The 18,140-nt window shown below is 39.8% G+C and overlaps 1 protein-coding gene across 1 annotated transcript in view; it reads right to left on the bottom strand.

Moving 5' to 3' along the window:
• FRAS1 (Fraser extracellular matrix complex subunit 1) overlaps nucleotides 1-18,140 on the bottom strand; it is a 466,232-nt gene that overhangs the window by 87,766 nt on the left and 360,326 nt on the right. Inside the window, exons 37-43 of the mRNA XM_014544766.1 lie at nucleotides 17,091-17,216; nucleotides 14,618-14,865; nucleotides 8,479-8,627; nucleotides 7,669-7,831; nucleotides 5,804-5,939; nucleotides 1,941-2,131; nucleotides 775-928 (exon numbers count right to left, since the gene is read on the bottom strand). Of these exons, the coding sequence (XP_014400252.1) occupies nucleotides 775-928; nucleotides 1,941-2,131; nucleotides 5,804-5,939; nucleotides 7,669-7,831; nucleotides 8,479-8,627; nucleotides 14,618-14,865; nucleotides 17,091-17,216 (1,167 nt within the window). The remainder of the gene's footprint in view (nucleotides 1-774; nucleotides 929-1,940; nucleotides 2,132-5,803; nucleotides 5,940-7,668; nucleotides 7,832-8,478; nucleotides 8,628-14,617; nucleotides 14,866-17,090; nucleotides 17,217-18,140) is intronic.

Genomic DNA, 18,140 nt, shown 5'->3' on the forward strand with positions numbered 1-18,140 from the left:
TCCTTTTAAATTCAGAAAGACACCAAGCATCTTTGGGTTGAGACATAATTTGCTGTTTTCGTGGGTCATGTGTACCACAATGAAACAGTTAACATGCTTCATTAAAGAAAGTAAAAATGAATGAAGGCAAGATAAAACGCAGCGACGAACAGCCTCTTCAAGTAACCCTCCATCAACAACAACAGTTTCATCTTTAAGAGACCAACGGATGTTAGGACGGACCCTTGGGAGATGAAAATTCCAGCGTTAGCTAATACAGGGGGATGACGCTTAGGAAAGAATTAGGTAGAAGACCCCGACTTAAACCTCTGGTTTAATCAGGAAAAGTGTCTTTTTGTGTGTGCAAAAGTTCATAAAGACATCTACCATGCCTTTAACCTGAAATGCACACCTTTTGCAATTAATAACAAGGCTGCTCCTTGCATAAGATGGCCTCAGAATACCAAGCGATGGTGCTTTCTCTGAGAAGAGAATATGCAGCTTCTGAAACCTGTTTTGTCTGAGGTTACATAGAAAAGTGAGAAAACAGCTAAAATTGAATTTCAGAAACACCAATTACCTAGGATTCAGGCTTTTAGAGCAACTGGTGTCTTCTGTGAGTCCAAAGAATATCAGTTAGCTGTCAGCTAGCTGTGATGTTGATTTGTATTTAGATGCAAAGAATGAATGATACACAGGCAAGGCAGAGAAACAATCAGCTGGAATCTATGTGTTTATTTTAATAACCCATAGGGCACCTCAATTAAGGAACTTTATACAGCAGTTGTGTCCTACCGTGGTCAGGCTTTTTTGTCAATACAAAAATCAGCTCATTATCTGGGGTGTCCAGGTCTTGCAAGCTCAAAGAAAAATTGCTTATCACCACTCCCGAGCTCAGCTGCACGCGCAGGGGCTGCAAAGTCATCCTGGGAGGCTCATCATTCTTCCTCTGATTAAAGCACAGAATATTAGGTCTCATACAGATGCCGGTTTAAGAAGGGAAAATGCACATTATTCAGAGGAAGTAATATTGGTGCACCAACTTTCACTACCAAAATAGCATTTAATGTGTCACTATGTTTAATCCCCAATCAAAATGGCTAGTTTCCAAGGAGAGCAAGTCACACAAACAAAATGTCCCCTTTAAAAGAAACAGAAACAGGAGGACATTCTACCCAAATCTTCTCAGATCTTTTCCATATGTACAATGATCATATTTTCCAGACCAAAAAAAAAAAATGGACATGTGGTTAGGCAAGTACAAGTAGATTTGGGGGATAAAAGGACACACTATTTGAAATCAGAACTGTCTTAGAAAACCCTAAGCATATCATAGTGTCTGTAGGAAGACACCACATTTGAAAGTGTGGGTTTTTAAAGTTGTCTCCTTGCTCTTATGCCGGCGCCACTCCCCATCACTGTCCCTGAAGGGTACTAAGGGTAGCATCTGTTTTATTTGCTCAAGGTAGAGGGTATTCCATTCTGAGTTTTTATCTTCTTTTTTCTCTCTCTCTCCCTGGTAGAGTAAGCCTATGTAGTGCTCCAGTAAAAATAAATGCAGTATCAAGGAACATAGTTCTTTGATGCTATAATTTAATGAATAAATGCATTAAAAACTTAAGAGAAAGCAAATATGCACATAGAACCATTTCAGGGGGAAATTGGCATATGTTAGTTTTCATCTAAATATGAGATTAGCCAGGTTTATCTGTCTGACCCCCACAAACTGTTTTCACACAGAACGAATGGATTTTACCCTGAAATGGAAGTTTAGATTTCTAGGTCAGACCATCCCCAAATGCCAGCCTTAATTCTATAAATTTCAGTAGGTAAGGGTTATTTTTTCAAATTAACCTCTAAAACTGAAGGTCAAATTCAATCTCCCTTGCTTTTCAGTTTATATAAAGCTATTTCACGGTGGGATATTATGGTCAAAGGCCCAACTTCTCCAAAGTCCTTACCTCGATGGTGATATTGATGCTGTGGATTTCCGAATGACTATTTCCATTACTTACATAAAAACTAAAGATATCATGAGTGGGCTCAATGCTTTCATGAACACTCTGAAAGTAGTAAATGTAGTTTTCCAGAATATCTTGAATTGGGAAGGACGCCTCTGGGTCACTAGTAGTTCCAGGACCAAAACGATCACCTGCATCAACAAGAGAGAACTTTTACCTTGCTCCACCAATCCCTGATTCCCAGGCTGAACTGGAAAACATGACAGCATTATCAGCAAAAGATGAAAGCATGTGTGAGGATAAAGGCTGGGGTATGGAAGGAGCACAAGACCAGAAACTGGAAGACTTGGGTTGGATCACCATTTCCCCACTATTTCTCATCTATAAATGGATACAGCTGCCCTGCAATTTCCACAGGGAATCAAATGGGGTAACATGCATGGAAGCACTCAGAATGTCACTATTTTATATAGCACAGAATCCATGGCTGTTTTGTTAGAAATCTTTGATAAAATAAGTACTGGGGCAAGTAATGACACAATAGCAAATGTTCTACCTTAAGCTTTAGTCCATTTTAAGACCACTCTATTTGGCATATCCTGCAAGAGGAACTTTCTTTCTCTACGTAAGGAAAGGTTGACTATATACCTTTATATGTAAGAAACACTTCTTAAGTATGTTTTCATTTGACCTCTCAGTTCCTTAAGGAAACCTCAGTATGGATCAGAGTTCAGTCTTTGGGATGGTCCACCAGGGCTGCTGTGATGCTCAAAGGACCATCCAGAGTTCAGGTGCCATTCAGCTACTGAGATGCTCAAGGACTATCCAGAGCTCAGGTGTCATTCAGGTACTGAGATGCTCAAGGACCATCCAGAGCTCCAAAGGAAGTGCTGGCTCTAGCTAACTCTTCCTTTCATCCCAACCCCACCCAGGGGTCCTCAACTACGGCCCGCGGGCCACATGCGGCCCGCCGAAAACATTTATCCGGCCCGCCGGGTGTTTTTGCCGCCGCTGCCTGTCCTGCTTAGCAGCCGACTCGTCCCGGGCCCACAGTGCGCATGTGTGGAATGTCTGAGGGACAGTGAACTGGCCCCCTGTTTAAAAAGTTTGAGAGCCTCTGCCACAGACCGTAAAAGACCCAGGGGAAGAGTAAGCACTGTCTACATGATGGATGACTTGCCTCTTACTTGTCTGAGTCTCTCTGATTGATTTCAAATTGTTATCACATTTTCTTCTAAAAAACAAACAAAAAAAGGAAACCCCTGTGTCTTCAAACATTCCCTAGACATATCAACAAAGGAAAGTAGAGACAGGAGATCTGAAAGCAGCAAGGCCTTCTCTTTCCTTCTTTCATAGCCCTTTGCAAAGGCCAGGCTATATATTAAAAGGCCACTGACTTTCTGAATTGCAGACAGTGTCATTTTTGTTGACCTCCCAACAGAAAGACTAGGAATTAAAAAGTTTTATTTATCATTTGTTTGAATTAAGAACTCAAGACAAATATTTTTTTTTTCTTCAATGACATAAATTTACCCTTCAAATCTGATAGCTCTTGTCACCAGAAGCATAGAGGAGTCTAATCCCCAGGACGCACAGTTTAGGGTTTCCAGAAGAAATGTCCATATGTCCTTCCAGTTCTTATTTTCTCTTCTCACTGATTACCAGTAATGTCATAAATATGGCTTCATTATTTAGGTCAGACATAGTATGAATAAAGTAAATAATGCCTATAAATATATGCAAACAGAATAATGACTTATTTTCTGTCACTGAAAAACAAGCCACTCAACAAGTGAATCTGTCACTGAAGCTCTCAGCATCAACCCTTCTGATTTTTAAAACTACACCTTTTATTTTCTTTCACAGAAATTGTTCTTCTGTGCTTCCTTTCCTTCTTAAAACAAATAGACGGTATGCAAATTAACTAGCTGTCAGTGTGGGCAGGCTATCACCATGAACATCTATTCCTGCATTGCACTGGAGCACAGTGGTGCCTAGAGGTAATCAAGGTGGGTCCTGTCCTGGTTGTGCTGGTACTGAATGAATGTAGACTCCAGGCTGTTAGAGTTTATATTTAACAACATAATTATTCTGTTCCTTCCAGTCTTGCTGGTAAGAAGTTTAAGCTGCTCCTTCTAATGTTTTTATAAAGACATTCTTCTGATCAGCTGCATTCTAAACCTAGGTAGCCAGTTTCATATGCATAAGACAGACTCGGTTCTTAAAACCCGTAGAGCAAAGGAAAGAGTCCCTAAATGTTGTGCCTTGGGACAGTAATTCGCCCCCTGACCATCTCTTCCTTACTTCCAGCTTCACACTAACGTGGAGCAGCAGTTTTCCAGGTGTGGCCCCTGGCCCAGAATCAGTGGCATCGCCTGTGAGCTAGTGAGAAATGCGAAGACACGGGCTTCACCAGCCTCCTCCAGCAGGACCTCTGGTGGCTGCCCAGGAAGCTGTGCTTTCACAAGCCCTCCCCGTGAGTCCATGGACATTAAAGTTTGAGAACCATCTTTAGAGAGGCTGAGGCTTGCCAGAAATTCGACTTCTGGACCAATGAAACACTCCTCTGCATGCATTCCAGGTTAACATAAAACCATGGCAGGAAGGCTTAATAAGAAACCATCTAGAGAGAAGAGAAGGCCAGAGGCAACCATCCTTGGCTGCTTCCCACCCTTTGTCCATGCCCTTCCCTCTGCGAGAAATGCCATTTTCCCTCTTCCCACAGCAACTCCCACTAACCCTTCAAGTTCCAACTCCAACGTCACTCCCTTAGACTTTTTCCTGCCTCCCCAGGCACAGGTAACTGTTTTGTTCTATGTACTTTCTCAGTGCTTTGCTCCCTTCCCTGTACTGGCATTTTATGTGTTGTGTAACGTATCAGTCGTCCTATCTGTCTCCCACTCAGGGCAGAGGCTGTGTCCTATTCATCTTTACATCCATTGTGTCAAGCATAAGCATTTGTGGAGATAAATCAAATTCAGTGATAAACAAAGCGAAGTGCACACACTGAAAGATGGGGAAAGACCCAAGGTTTTCTATAGGAACGCATGGTCACTGCAAAATCAGTTTCCTGTAACCAGCCTCAAATCTCAGGCACCATGCTGGCCGCAGACACCTTCAGTCAATGGCCTCTCTGTGGGAGCTGCTAGCTGCATGCCAATTAGAGCCAAGTGCTGCTGCATTCAGGAATCTCAGTGTAACCTGACAGGGGCTATCTCAGCTGCCAGTCACTGCGGTCTCAGGGGGCCTGTGCATGGTACACATCTCACTTCTCCTCTGTGATAACCACCAAGGGTGGTGGATCCAACCAGATGGTGGCAGGGAGGGATGCTGAGGAGGGTCACAGATAGCCACGCACACATTTTAATTCATGTCATATCTTTAGAAGGAGTGGAGACATAAGCTATGGTTCTTCTAAACTGCTGCTGCCTCACAATAAAAGGGCAGAAATTTCATTTCCTTGACACTCAATTCTGAGTGTAATCCACAAGGCCCTCTACCCCTACTGCTAGGACCCTGCTCGATTCTCCTCCCATAGCACTGATTTACCTCCTAACATCTTACACGATTTTCTCATTTGTTAGGTTTCTTATTTGACTCCTCCCCTTTTCTCCCAGGATCTAAGGCACCATGAAGGTAGTGGTTTCTGGCTGTTTTGTTTATTGATATGTCCCTAGTGCTTAAAAAGTGCCCGGCCCACAGAAAATGCTCAGTAAATTTCTGATGAGTGGATGCAAACTTCCTTCCTTCCATTTCTTTGAAATGCTTCCATTCCTCTTTAGTTGCCCATGTCCAGGTTTACTCAGAGGTGGTTACCCCTCCACCCCCCTTCTTTCAATTCTACAGCAAAGCTCCCGCGGTACCTGTTCCTGTGTTCTCAATGCAGCCGTACTTGGGCAGAGCACTTAGTTGAATGACGGCATCGCCCTGTAGGTTGTCCTGATCTTCAGCAGCAAAGAAATGGTGAAATGAGAGTGGAGTTCTCCCTCCCTCGTCAACCTGAGAAAGAAAAGATTGCAGAGAGAGTCCTTGGGCGGATGCAGGCAACTGCACTGCGGTAAAAAGAACTGAATTGCAAAGTGCCGCCTGGGGTGACCTTCTGGCACCAATTTCACTTCTTTGAGGAGGCAGATCCTCCACAGACGAGATGAGGAATGTGCACGCTGCTGAGGCCAGGCAATCTCTCAGCACCTCGCAAAGCGACACTCAGACACAACGACTCGAGTGTCTCCCTTCAAAGCCGTGCTTCCTTCTATGATGGATCTGGTTATAAAGCGGCTCTGGCCCACTCCAATCACCCACCTTGCACACCTACACACAGGACGCTGCCTTCCTCCCATATCAACATTCAAAAGCCCACAGCTAGAGAGTGATCATCCAGTCCTCCCCGGACACCGTCAGGGGGACTGTCCTACACGTGTTCCCACGCAGAAAAAAGTCCTGTTTACTCCTTTACAGTACATATTTGCCAGGCTCAAGATATCTCAAAGCTAGTGCTTATCTTAATGTCAATGAGGACAATAAATCAGTGGAAGTAAAAGCAGTTGCTCACACTAACTTTCGCCTTTGGGGCCCGGCTTTGTGTGCTCATACTGCAAGCCCAGTCTGGTGTGTTTTGCTAGCCTGCTGGATATGACCTGGCTCTGGGAATGGGGAAAGTCCAAATGGCTGCCCCAGGTGTGGAAATGGGAAAATGGGTGGAACATCAGAATCATTTAGAAACAGCTCAGTTTGATCAATTTTGAGTCGCTCAATAAAAAACAGAAAAGCTCCTGAGTTTTTGGCATGATGGTACGTACAGAGAGCAGGATGAGGAAAGTGAATTAACTTTTATGGAATTCCTACACCATGCCAGTACTGTACTGTTTTTTTAAAAAAAATGCTATTTTATTAATCATCAAAGCAACCTTCTAGAATTACTCATATTTTAAAGATGGGGAAGTTGAGCCCTAACCGGTTTGGCTCAGTGGATAGAGTGTGGGCCTGCAGACTGAAGGGTCCCAGGTTCGATTCCGGTCAAGGGCATGTACCTTGGTTGTGGGTGCATCCCCAGTGGGGGGTGTGCAGGAGGCAGCTGATCGATGTATCTCTCTCATCGATGTTTCTAACTCTATCCCTCTCCCTTCCTCTCTGTAAAAAATCATTAAAATATATTTTTTTAAAAAGATGGGGAAGTTGAGGCTAAGAAAGATTACATAACTGGCCCAAGATCACTCAGCTAATAAGTAACAGGACAGGCACTTAAACTCATGTCTGTGTAACTTCATGATTAGGATTTATTATCTAACTGCCTCCCATAGCCTCCCCACTCCATGGAACTGTTAACACGGTATAAACAGTGATAAGTATCAACTTAATTTAAGGAGTGACTTGGGGGAACATTTTCCATATCCCTATGTTTTAGTTGCTGCAAACATTAGATTATAGACTCCTTAAAGATATATCCCATTTTTAATTTTGCTCCCTCTTCTATACACAGCTAGGATTTATGTCTGGCACATAAATATGTGTTGACTACACAATGTCGATATAATGATTTGATTTTCTGCATACAATTATTTTCTTACTTTTTGATGATTGAAAAGAATGCATATCTTGATACTATTGCCTGGAAACCTTGCGGGAAGAAGTTGGCAGCCAATTTATCAGAAAGAAATCCTTCATTTACATCCCCACATATTCCAGCTCTCTGTAGCACTCGATGTCTATTGATCTGAGAACTGTTTACCGTGATAAGGTCAGCAAAGGCAATGACTGGAGGTGGATTCTTGACAGGAGTGATCATGATGGTAAACATCTGATTTTCCAGTCGGTTGTGGTCCATATCAGACACAGAGAAATGGAAGCTATCCGTGACCAGCTGACCCTCGGTCTCAAACACGGCTGAGTACCTACAGAGGCCAAAAGAAGAATCAAACGAATGAGCTACACTGAGAAGCCAAGTAAATGAGTGCATCATTGTTTGAAAATGGGGCCAGGTCCTAGCTGGTTTGGCTCAGTGGATAGAGCATCGGCCCATGAACTAAAGGGTCTTGGGTTTGATTCTGGTCAAGGGCATATACCTCAGTTGCAGGCTTGGTCCCCAGCCCTGATCGGGGCAGGTGCAGGAGGCAACTAATCGATATGTCTCTCTCACATTGATGTGTGTGTGTGTGTCTCTCTCTCCCTCCCTTTCACTCTCTCTAAAAACCAATGGAAAAATATCTTAAAGTGGGGATTAACAACAACAAAAAAATGGGGCCAGAAGCAATATAATCTTTCAAGGGAGTTACTGTTTAGTTATTAACTTTTAAAAATTTTGTTCCACATCTTAAAAAAAAGTATTGAATTTATTGGGGTGACATTGGCTAATAAAATTATATGGGTTTCAAGTGTACAGTTCTATAATACATCATCTGTATATTGTACTGTGTGCTCACCATCCAAAGTCAAGGTTAACTTTTTTATATTAAAAATTTTTAATGTTGACATTATTGCAGGTGTCGCCCTTTATACAATTTTAAAAAATCCTGTCAGGTAATACAAAGTGGTTACATACCTAATTTTCTGGTTGTTGATATCTCCCATCGTGAAATTGGCAACCTCTGAGATTTCTTCCACTTCAAGTCCTGAGGTTCTTAAAAGAGTCCCATACATGGGCAGAGAACTTAATTGAATCCAGATCTCAGAGTCGGGGGAAGAATCATCCTAATCAGGCAAATATGAGGGAAGACAGGAATGCACATTTGCAGAAATAAATACTCCAGCAGTTAAAGATCAAGGTGATTCCTGCTCTGCTAATTGGATGTCTCTTTCTCTTTGTGACAAAGCAACACCATTTCAAACTGCAGGAAAATCCCAGTACTCATTCCTCCTAAATGCCTCTTTGATAATCTCTTTTTTCAAGAGTAGCTCAAGATATCAGTGGGGAAATGCCCCTTAGGCATGGGGCATAAAACTCTATTGTTACTAGAAGAGCCACACAAGGTCTCGTTTTTATTACAAGCATCTAGAGAAGAACAAAACAGGGTCAGAGATAAAAGTCCTCTTTCTGAAAACACAGTTGTAGGCTTCTTCTAGAGTTTCTAAGGATGATTTCCTTTTTAGAAACAGGTAAAATTCTCTTATAATGTTAATACAATGATAAAGAAAATTCTGCAAAACAGAGAGAATGGAAGTTACTTAGCACAGCCAATGACTCACTTTAATGTTCAACATGATTAAATTTTGAGCTAAATAGAATTTAGGGAATGTTATGGGTTTCGTCCTATCAGGACTGAAAAGACCATTTCCTTTTTCCTTCTTTATTGCTAACCAGGAAATAAAGTTGGCTTTCTGTGTTTCTACATGGACAACAATTGAATGTGTTAATGAACAATTTCCTCTTTCTTCAAGGATATTTTTGGGAATATCTAGAAGATAGGCAACATCTTCTTGAAAGGTTTTCTTGGAAGTCACTCATCTTTCAGAGCACTTGATGTGAACACGGGGGCACTTTACACTCTACCATAGCAGCAGTGAAGGTCAATATTGCATAGTTGGGTGTACTCTCAAGTGCAAATGTTCACAGCTATGTTGTACAGTTAGCTGAGGTCCTGGGAAGAAATGTGAGCACGGGTAGGTAGTGATCTGGTGGTTTTAATCAGTTCTCATTTCTAGCCTCAGAGGCCTTTTTAAGTTGGCTGTTCAGAGCCTCAAGGCAAGATCACAGAACTTTCCAGATTTCCTCACATCTTTTGACACTAGCAAGAGAGGAAACTCAAATTCATTGAGACTGCAACACTTCAGAAAATTTTCCCTAAATTTATGCTTTAAAAGTTTCTCTATTTTTCCACATGGGGTGTCAAATACAATATGCAGACTTCCAAAAGACTACCTCTTAATTACTGTGAGTACTCCCTGAAAGTGAATTTTAAAAAGGCAGCTGAGAGTTCTAAATATTGTCTTCCAGAATGGCAATGGAGTACAAGGACAGAGCTCCTGACTTTAAATTCCTCACTGGCAAATTTGGCAAAGAAATACTTTTTTCATGTCTGGCACACCTTATTATAATGTTTCCAATCTCAAGCAGCTGCTGGGTTTGAAAAAGTGTGAAGTCAGCTAGATTTTTTTTTTCTGAAAATACTGTCATAATTTAAAGAAATTACTATTTTGGGATATCCACGACACTGTAGATGCAAAAATTTCTAACTCCTGCAGGCATGGCTCAGTGATTGAGCATCAAGGTATGAACTAGGAGGTCATGGTTCAATACCCAGTAGGTGGCGTGCAGGAGGCAGCTGATCAATGATTCTCTCTCATCATTGACATTTCTATCCTCTCTCCTCTCTCTCTCTGAAATCAATAAAAAAAATACATTTAAAAATTTTATAAGAATATAGAGCTTGTTCTCATGTAACTTTTCTACTTGAAGACCTTCTTACCCCTTCTGTATTAATTCATTTTGTCATTTTCTTTTTATTATTTATAAATGTATTATCTCCCATCGATTCAACACTAGGACTAGTACTTTGATGATTAATATTTGTCTATGTGTTTTTCCTCTATCCTGTCATTGGGTCTACCATTACCCTGAATATTGTTTCTTATTTCTTAGAATTTTGCAATATAGTTTGATATATTACTACAAAATATTTTAGTGGTTTTTTAATATTTATGAAAGGCAGTTAGACTCTCCTTTTGTGGGATTTATTTTTCTTTTTATTTAATAGTGGAGTGTTAAGAGCCATCAATTTTGTTTTGTGTAGCAATAGTTCATTTGTTTAAGAAATAATTCATCTGTTTTGAGTGTTCTTTAATATTCCATTGAGTAAATATACTGCAAGTTATCTGTTATCCTGGCGATAGGCATTTGGCTTGTAATAGATAATATTGCTATGAACATTCTTGTGCATATTCTTTAGTATAAATGTGTAAGTTTATCTTGCATAGGAATCTAGGAGTGAAAGGGTTAAGGTATATATTCACCCCAAAATGGTCATTCCAGTTTATACTTCCATGAGCAAAGTCAAAAACCTTCCTTAGACCAATTTCCTAACAGTTGGTGTTGTCAGATTTTTAAATTTCTGCCAATTGAGTTGGTATAAAATGATATGTAGCCTGAACTTGCTTTCCCTAATGACAAGAAGGTGAATATCCCTTCTGAGATTTACTGGCCCTATGATTCATCTTCTGAAATTCCTGTTAATGTCTCTTGTTCATTTTCTATTGGATTAGCTTTGCTTTTGCTTTTTGACTTGCAGATATTGTTTATCTTTTCTGTGTTATTTTTGGTTATATGTGTTACAAATACCTTTTCCAAATTTTTAACTTGTCAGTTTTTTATAATTATAGTGTGTTTTAGGAAACATAAATTTAATTTTAATATAGTCAAATTTATCAATCTTTTCTTTATAGTTTCTAGTTTAAGAAATTCTTTCCCAATATCATAAATATATTCACCTATATCCTAAAAAGAATTATAAAATTTTGCTTATGATACTTAAGTACGTGATTTGCCTGGAGTTAATATCCGTGTAGGGTGTGAGTACAAGTTCTTTTGTTTTTCCACGAGTACTCATTTTGTGCAGATCCATGTCTTAATCAGTTTCTCGTTTCCACAGAACTAGCTTGCTGCATCCGTTTTATATTGTCCCATGTGTGGGTCTGTTTCTGGACTCTTCAGCATATTCCTGTGCTACACTGCTTTAAATAGTGCAGTTTCATAATAAAGCCTGATATCAGATAGGACAAATGCCTACCCTCCTATCATTCTTTTTCAGAATTTGGCCCTTTGTTCTTCCTTATATATTGAAGAATCAGCTTATCAAAAGCCATAAAAAGGCTACTGGGCTTTTGATTGGATCTCAGCTGAACAGAAAGATCATTTTGTGGGAAAACTGATAACCTTTTTGATACAAAATCTTCTTATTCATGAAAATGGAAAACACGTAATTTATTTAGTGCTTTTTAAAATGTCTGTTAGTGAAGTGATAAATTTTCCCTGTGAAAGAACGGCCTGGTTTTTGTTAGATTTTGTCCAATGGACATGATTTTTGTAATGCCATTATAAGCTATTTTTAGTTACATTTACTGGCTATTGTTTGCTTATGTATAGCAATGCTATTGTTTTATTGATCTTCTATCTGTGTCTTGGTAAATTCTTTTATTTATAATACTTTGTCAAGAGATTCTTTTGGATTTTCTTTGTAATCAGTCATAGCATTAATTATCCCTAGAATTATGCACCTTTTGTTACATTTATCCCTAGACATGTATTATACAATATTATTATAGATGGTATCATGTTTTGAATTATTGTAGTTTTTAATGTATTTTATTAGGTTGTTTTTTACAGAGTGGAAGAGAGAGGGAGAGAGAGAGAGAAACATCGATAAGAGAGAAACAGATTGGCTGCCTCCTGCACGCCCCCTACTGGGGATCAAGCCCGAAACCCTGTCATGTGCCCTGACGGGAAATCGAACCAGCAACCTCTCTGCGCATGGGATGACAACCAACTGAGACACACTGGCCAGGGCTGAATTATTGTAGTTTTGGCTGGTACATATAAACACCATTAACTTTTTAAGATTAATTTTATATCACCCTCCCCATATTACAGATGAAAAAAACTACGCTCTAGAGAGTTAAGTAACTTGCTAAGGATTACTATGCCAGTAAGTGGTGAGCTTGGATTAAAACCCATCTGTTCTAACTACAAAATCCATAGCATCCCTCCCCTACTTGTTTACTTGCAGTGCATATAAACGGTGTAGAAGAACCACCATTAATAAGCAAATCACATAGAATCCCATTTCTGCCTTTTGTCTCTCCCGACATCCCATTAATGAACTCTAATTAAGAATAGGCTCACCTGCTCCTCTCCCTTTATATTCTGCTTCATTAATGATCAGATTCCATATGGCTTTTCCAACCTTTCTGAATGTTCACTGCAAACTTACTAACTATGCATATCTAGAAAAAATTTTCCCCATTATACTAAGTATAAAATTCTTCTACAGCCCTCAGAGAAAGTTAGTTTATGCTTTAGCAAAGTCTTTAAAATATGCTATGCTTTCGGCAGGCTAGGACAGTTCTTTAGGAGTCTTTCTGCTCTAGTGGGTAAATTCTCATTCAATCAATTTCTGAAAATACACGTTCAGTTGCCAATGGGCTTGCATTTTTGATATGCAGCTTATAATACGCAGTTAATGGGCAGGAACTGCTCCTGGAGTGCAATTTTGGTCTGTCAAACATTTTTCAAGCCTTAGTGATCTATTGATTAAATCTGTATTCATACATTTTTTATGAATTCATGAGTTTCATACAATTTAAGACCATAACCTATGGTAAAAATCACCTGTCAATTAAAAAACAAAACAAAATCAAAACTGTTCTGAAACTGTACTAGACCCAAGAGAAGAATAGGATGGAATACAGTTTCCCATCATTTCAGAAAAGACAATCTGAGGGGGAAATCTGTGCAAAAGCAATTGAAGAAATTGTTCCCAGGCCAATGCTTTATCTTTCATACAACTACTTAGGACTAGCTTTTATAGCCAGACTCTTCAGCCCAGTAAAGGATTACTTAAAACTACATAATTTTTTTTTAAAGGTTGGCATGGCCGGGTGGCTCAGTTGGTTGGGGAGGCGTCCCATACACCAAAAGGTGGCAGGTTCGATTCTAGGTCAGGCCACATACCCAGTTTTCTGATTTGATCCCCTGCTGGGGCAACCAATCGATGTTTCTCTCTCATCTCTCTCTCTCTCTCTCTCTCTCTCCCCCTCCCCCACCCTTTCCTCTCTCTAAAAAGATCAATTGAAAAAAGAAAAAAGGCCAGATCATTGCTTGGAATTTTAAGACTAGTAGAGGAAAAATTCAATACTAAGAATGACTACCACTCAGATAATCATTCTTATTGTCAAGACATTTGTCAAAACTTCTCATTATTATGTTTATATTGAGAGTTCATATCTGTTGAGAGTTCATATCTGTTTACAACATACATAATTGAAAAATAAAATGAATGATCCTCATTCCTTAACACTAGAGGTAAAATCAAAGAAAGAAGATGAGTTTTAATTAACAAGAATTATTATCAAGTTAAGGTCAGATAAGGAAAAAAACAAACTAGAGTTCCTGAGCTTACCCTTGTCCCCCAACCACCCTGCTTCTCTCGGGGCATGGACTGGAGGCGGAGTCCGGAACTTTGCCCAGGAGGCCTGGCAGAGGGGCACTGCCAAGGGGTGAGCCAGTGCTCTGTCTAGAGCTGGACCTGAGACCAAAGCTGGTGAAGAGTGGGCTTTCTCTTAGAAAAGTGGGCCATGAAATATCATTACCTATTAGTCACTGACCAGGGAAGTTCTTCTGACATGCTCTTTCCATAACATTCTCATTTGAAACATTATGGATGGAGCTTAAAATGTGGGGACTTGGGCTTTTCTGACATTGGTAATGTTTCCTGTTGACAAGCACCCGTCCTTACACATACACATTGTGTGATCATCAAGGTTTGCCCATTCACTTGTCTGTGCATGAGACACCGAGAGCTGTTGGAATAAAGAGTGTAACTATTCCAAAGAGCAGAGCTATAGGAAAGTTGAGAAAAAGTTCTTCATATGGCCATCTACCTGACGCTCCAGATACTCAGTCATGGCACTGCTCACTACTCAGCCCAGTCAGAGGGCACAGAGAAGAGGAAGGCAGTGTAAGCACTTACGACGTAAGCAAGGTGAGATCTAGTGATTACAGCTGTGCTTTCACTAGCAACGGTCATGCTCAGAGAGGCACCGGCAGCCAGCCGAGGCGCTGGGGCGCCTGACAGGGACACCTCCACTCTCACGTCCACGGTCATCGCCGAGAGGCCATCTGTGACCGAGATCTCCAGGCTGTCCTCCCGTGCGGAGGAGCCGTCGTGGAGATACTGCAGCACATTTTTCTCAATATCCTCATATGTGAAAGTGTCACCTTTCAAGAATAAAACAAATTACAGAACCAATTACTTCTGGGAATGACGCTTTTCATTTATATAACACCTTTGATCTCAGTATTTCAAAGCACATATAGGATCACAAACTGGGAGACGGAGGCTAATTAGTCCAGCCACCCACCCAATATAGAATTCCCTTTACACTACCCTTGAAAAAGGAATTTAGCCTGTCCTTCAACACTTCTCAAGGTGAAAGGCTCACTATAAGACAAGGTGGCTCATTCCACGGGAGGAAGCTCTACTGTTTGTTTCGTGTGTGTTTTTTTTAAAAAATCTGCCTCTATAAGATCCATTCATCACTCTCAGGTCTAGAGAATAAAGGACAAGCCTTTATTCTTTATGACAGTCCTTCTAGTACCTAATCTTGATATGGAAAATTTCTTGAACAATAAAATAAATTATGCATAAAGAACCTGTAAGAGGTCTTTGTTTTAATTGAGAGTATAAGATTTTTTTTAATTAAAAAATATCTAAAAATTAAAAAATGTACTCGAAGTTAGAAACTTAGTCTGGAGCACTAATTCATGATAGCTTTGATATGTGCTGTGTGGAAAAGGTCATATTAGTTTAGGAAAAATAGATTTAAACAAAATTTAAAATTAATTTTTTTTTCTGATTTTATCTATTTATCCATTCATTTATTATTTTTTTCCCATCACTATTTATCCTCTTCCACTCCCCCGCCCCTGCAATCACCACCCTGTTGCCCATGTCCATGAATTTATCTCTCCTTTTTCTTTTTTGCTCAACCCCCCTCACATAAATTCCTCTAGCCATAAGTTTGTCCCTATTTTGCTTGGTAGTTCAGTTTGTTCATTAAATTCCACATACGAGTGAAATCAATATGGTACTTGCCTTTCTCTGACTTTTAAACTGCAGGATTTATTAGAATTTTAGAATCTGTAATGTACAATATTAAAGCTTCTCAAAACTGTTTGGTCAAGGATCCCTTTTTTATGAGAAATGCCACTTAGTGTCCTGGGTCCCAACAATTCCACAGAGCACAGTCAGGGTACTGGTCTTCTTGGATGTTATATTCAATTCTAGTTCCTGATAGATAATTGACTCTCATAACTGGTGTGGTGTAATTAAACTAAATAATTTATTCATGCTCTGTATTAGTCTTCTAAGCCTTCTCTTTCAACACGGTGTTATGGTGATTTACTGGTGCTAGTGGTGGTGTGCTTAAAAAAGTAATAAAACTGATAAGTTTATTGTAACACATTAAAAAGAACATTTTACTAACATCTTTGGATCTCTATGTTAATTACACAAATATAGGTGAAATATAATGTTCACAAAACTGGGCTATGACTATTATGCTCCTAAAGTAGTTCCCTTAGGATACTAGGAATCTATTCTGATATCCTTTTTTTTGTTGTTCAGTAAATTGGTAAAAAATCTGCCTTTGTGACTCCCAAGTGCCTACTGCTTGTTCTCACAAATTCAATCTACCTTCAAGGTCAAACACATGCCCCCTGCCTCTGCAGGGATATTCAGAATAATGCATCTTTACACGACAACTAGGAATTATATGAAGGTTTTGAGAAAGTACAGATTGTCAGAATAAGCACAGAGCATCCCAAGGTGACAACTTTCAAGGGGGTAATATCTACTTTGATATATAAGGGATGACTATTAAAAATTAGATTTAGTTATATTCTTTGTGCTTTTCTATACTTTCTAAACAATACGTGTTATTTTTTATAGCTGGAGAAAGTGCAGTAAATATTATTTTGGAAAGCTCGTCACATCACCACACTGTTATACTGCGTAAATACTATTTTAAAAATGTGTTCCCTTTTTTTATGAAGATACATGTAGTTGACACTATCGGAATCACAGTGCTATAAATACTGTGAAGATTTACATATCATAGTAAGGAAACAAATTCATGTCCATGAACAACCTATAGGAGAGTGGCAGCTGACAACTCCTATGAGGCTGTTCTGAATGCATTTACTCCAGGTTTCAAAAATCAACCAATTGCACCTACAATTTGAGGAAACAGCTTCATAGTTTTGGGCATGGGAGGTGGCACAGAGAAGTCCCAAATATTTCAGCTAATGAACTAAACACTAATTTCCCCCCTTTCTAAGTTATCTCCTCATAGTTTGTCCCACAAAATTGCTGACTTATTGTCTGAGACACATAAAACTGACTGCAGAGCAAGAAATCCCTCGATGACAGAGTGAGCAGCTACCTGGGGCCATGGGCCCTGGGAACTCAGCTGTGTCCTTAAGGAGCACGCCATGCTCGGGCGGTTTCCGAAGCTCAAAGAGGAGTTCTTCAGGCGCTGTCTCGGTGTCTCTTATTACCACCTGCAGCCCTGAAGTCAGGAGAATAAAGCCTGGTGAGAAGGTGTGTACATTAAAAACTGTATTCTCTGTGTACACTGAAGCCACAGGCCAGGCTGCAAGCCATGTTGTGGGTAATCTGATAGTTATAAGAAAGCACTGCTTAACCCCAATCAACCACAAAGGAGTGAAAACTGATAATACAGTCAATTCCCAAATTACAAGTAGATTCTTCCACAAGTTAACTTATAAGTAGGTAGTTCTGAATGCAGACACCGTTTTTATTTCCACACAAATGAAGGTATGGAAGCCCACAAAAAGGTCAGGTTTACCTGACTAGCTCGGGTAGGTTTTCTTCCAAAAAATACTCCCAGAAACTAACTTTGTTTTTCATTGTTTCTTCCCTTCTTCTTTCTCTGAATCTACATAAGAGCCAAGTTATTTTAACAATAGTTGCTCCTGCCCTCACTGGAGTGAGAAGCAGGGTGAAAGTGACAGTTGTTTATAAGTTGGATGATAATTAATTTTAGGCCAATACCCACATGTAGAAACTGGATAAGAATCTGCACTTAGGATGTTCTTGGCAAAAGAATACACTTCTAAAGAGTGAGTATAGTAATAGATAAATCACATACAAAAGAACTGGGCCAACACTAACTCTTCACAGCTTCCCAAGGTTACTGTGATCTGTCATTTCTCCCGTTACTCTTTACTTTCTAAATAGGAAATGAAGGAAGTCATTGAAAAGGCTCCCCCTATTCTCTCTGCTCTCTGTTACTTTATATTTTAGTGATGGCCACAAATCTCCTGGAGGCTGGACAATAAATTCTGTGTTGTATTCCATCCCCGAGCATTGGCCTCTGAAGGGTTTATTGCCTTCTCTCTGTGCTGTTTCTATTTTCATGGAAATGGGCAGAGGGAAGGATATAGATGAGGAGCAAGTACCTTCTGGAAGA

The sequence above is a fragment of the Myotis brandtii genome, unplaced genomic scaffold, assembly GCF_000412655.1.
Source record: "Myotis brandtii unplaced genomic scaffold, ASM41265v1 scaffold111, whole genome shotgun sequence".
Taxonomy (NCBI): domain Eukaryota; kingdom Metazoa; phylum Chordata; class Mammalia; order Chiroptera; family Vespertilionidae; genus Myotis; species Myotis brandtii.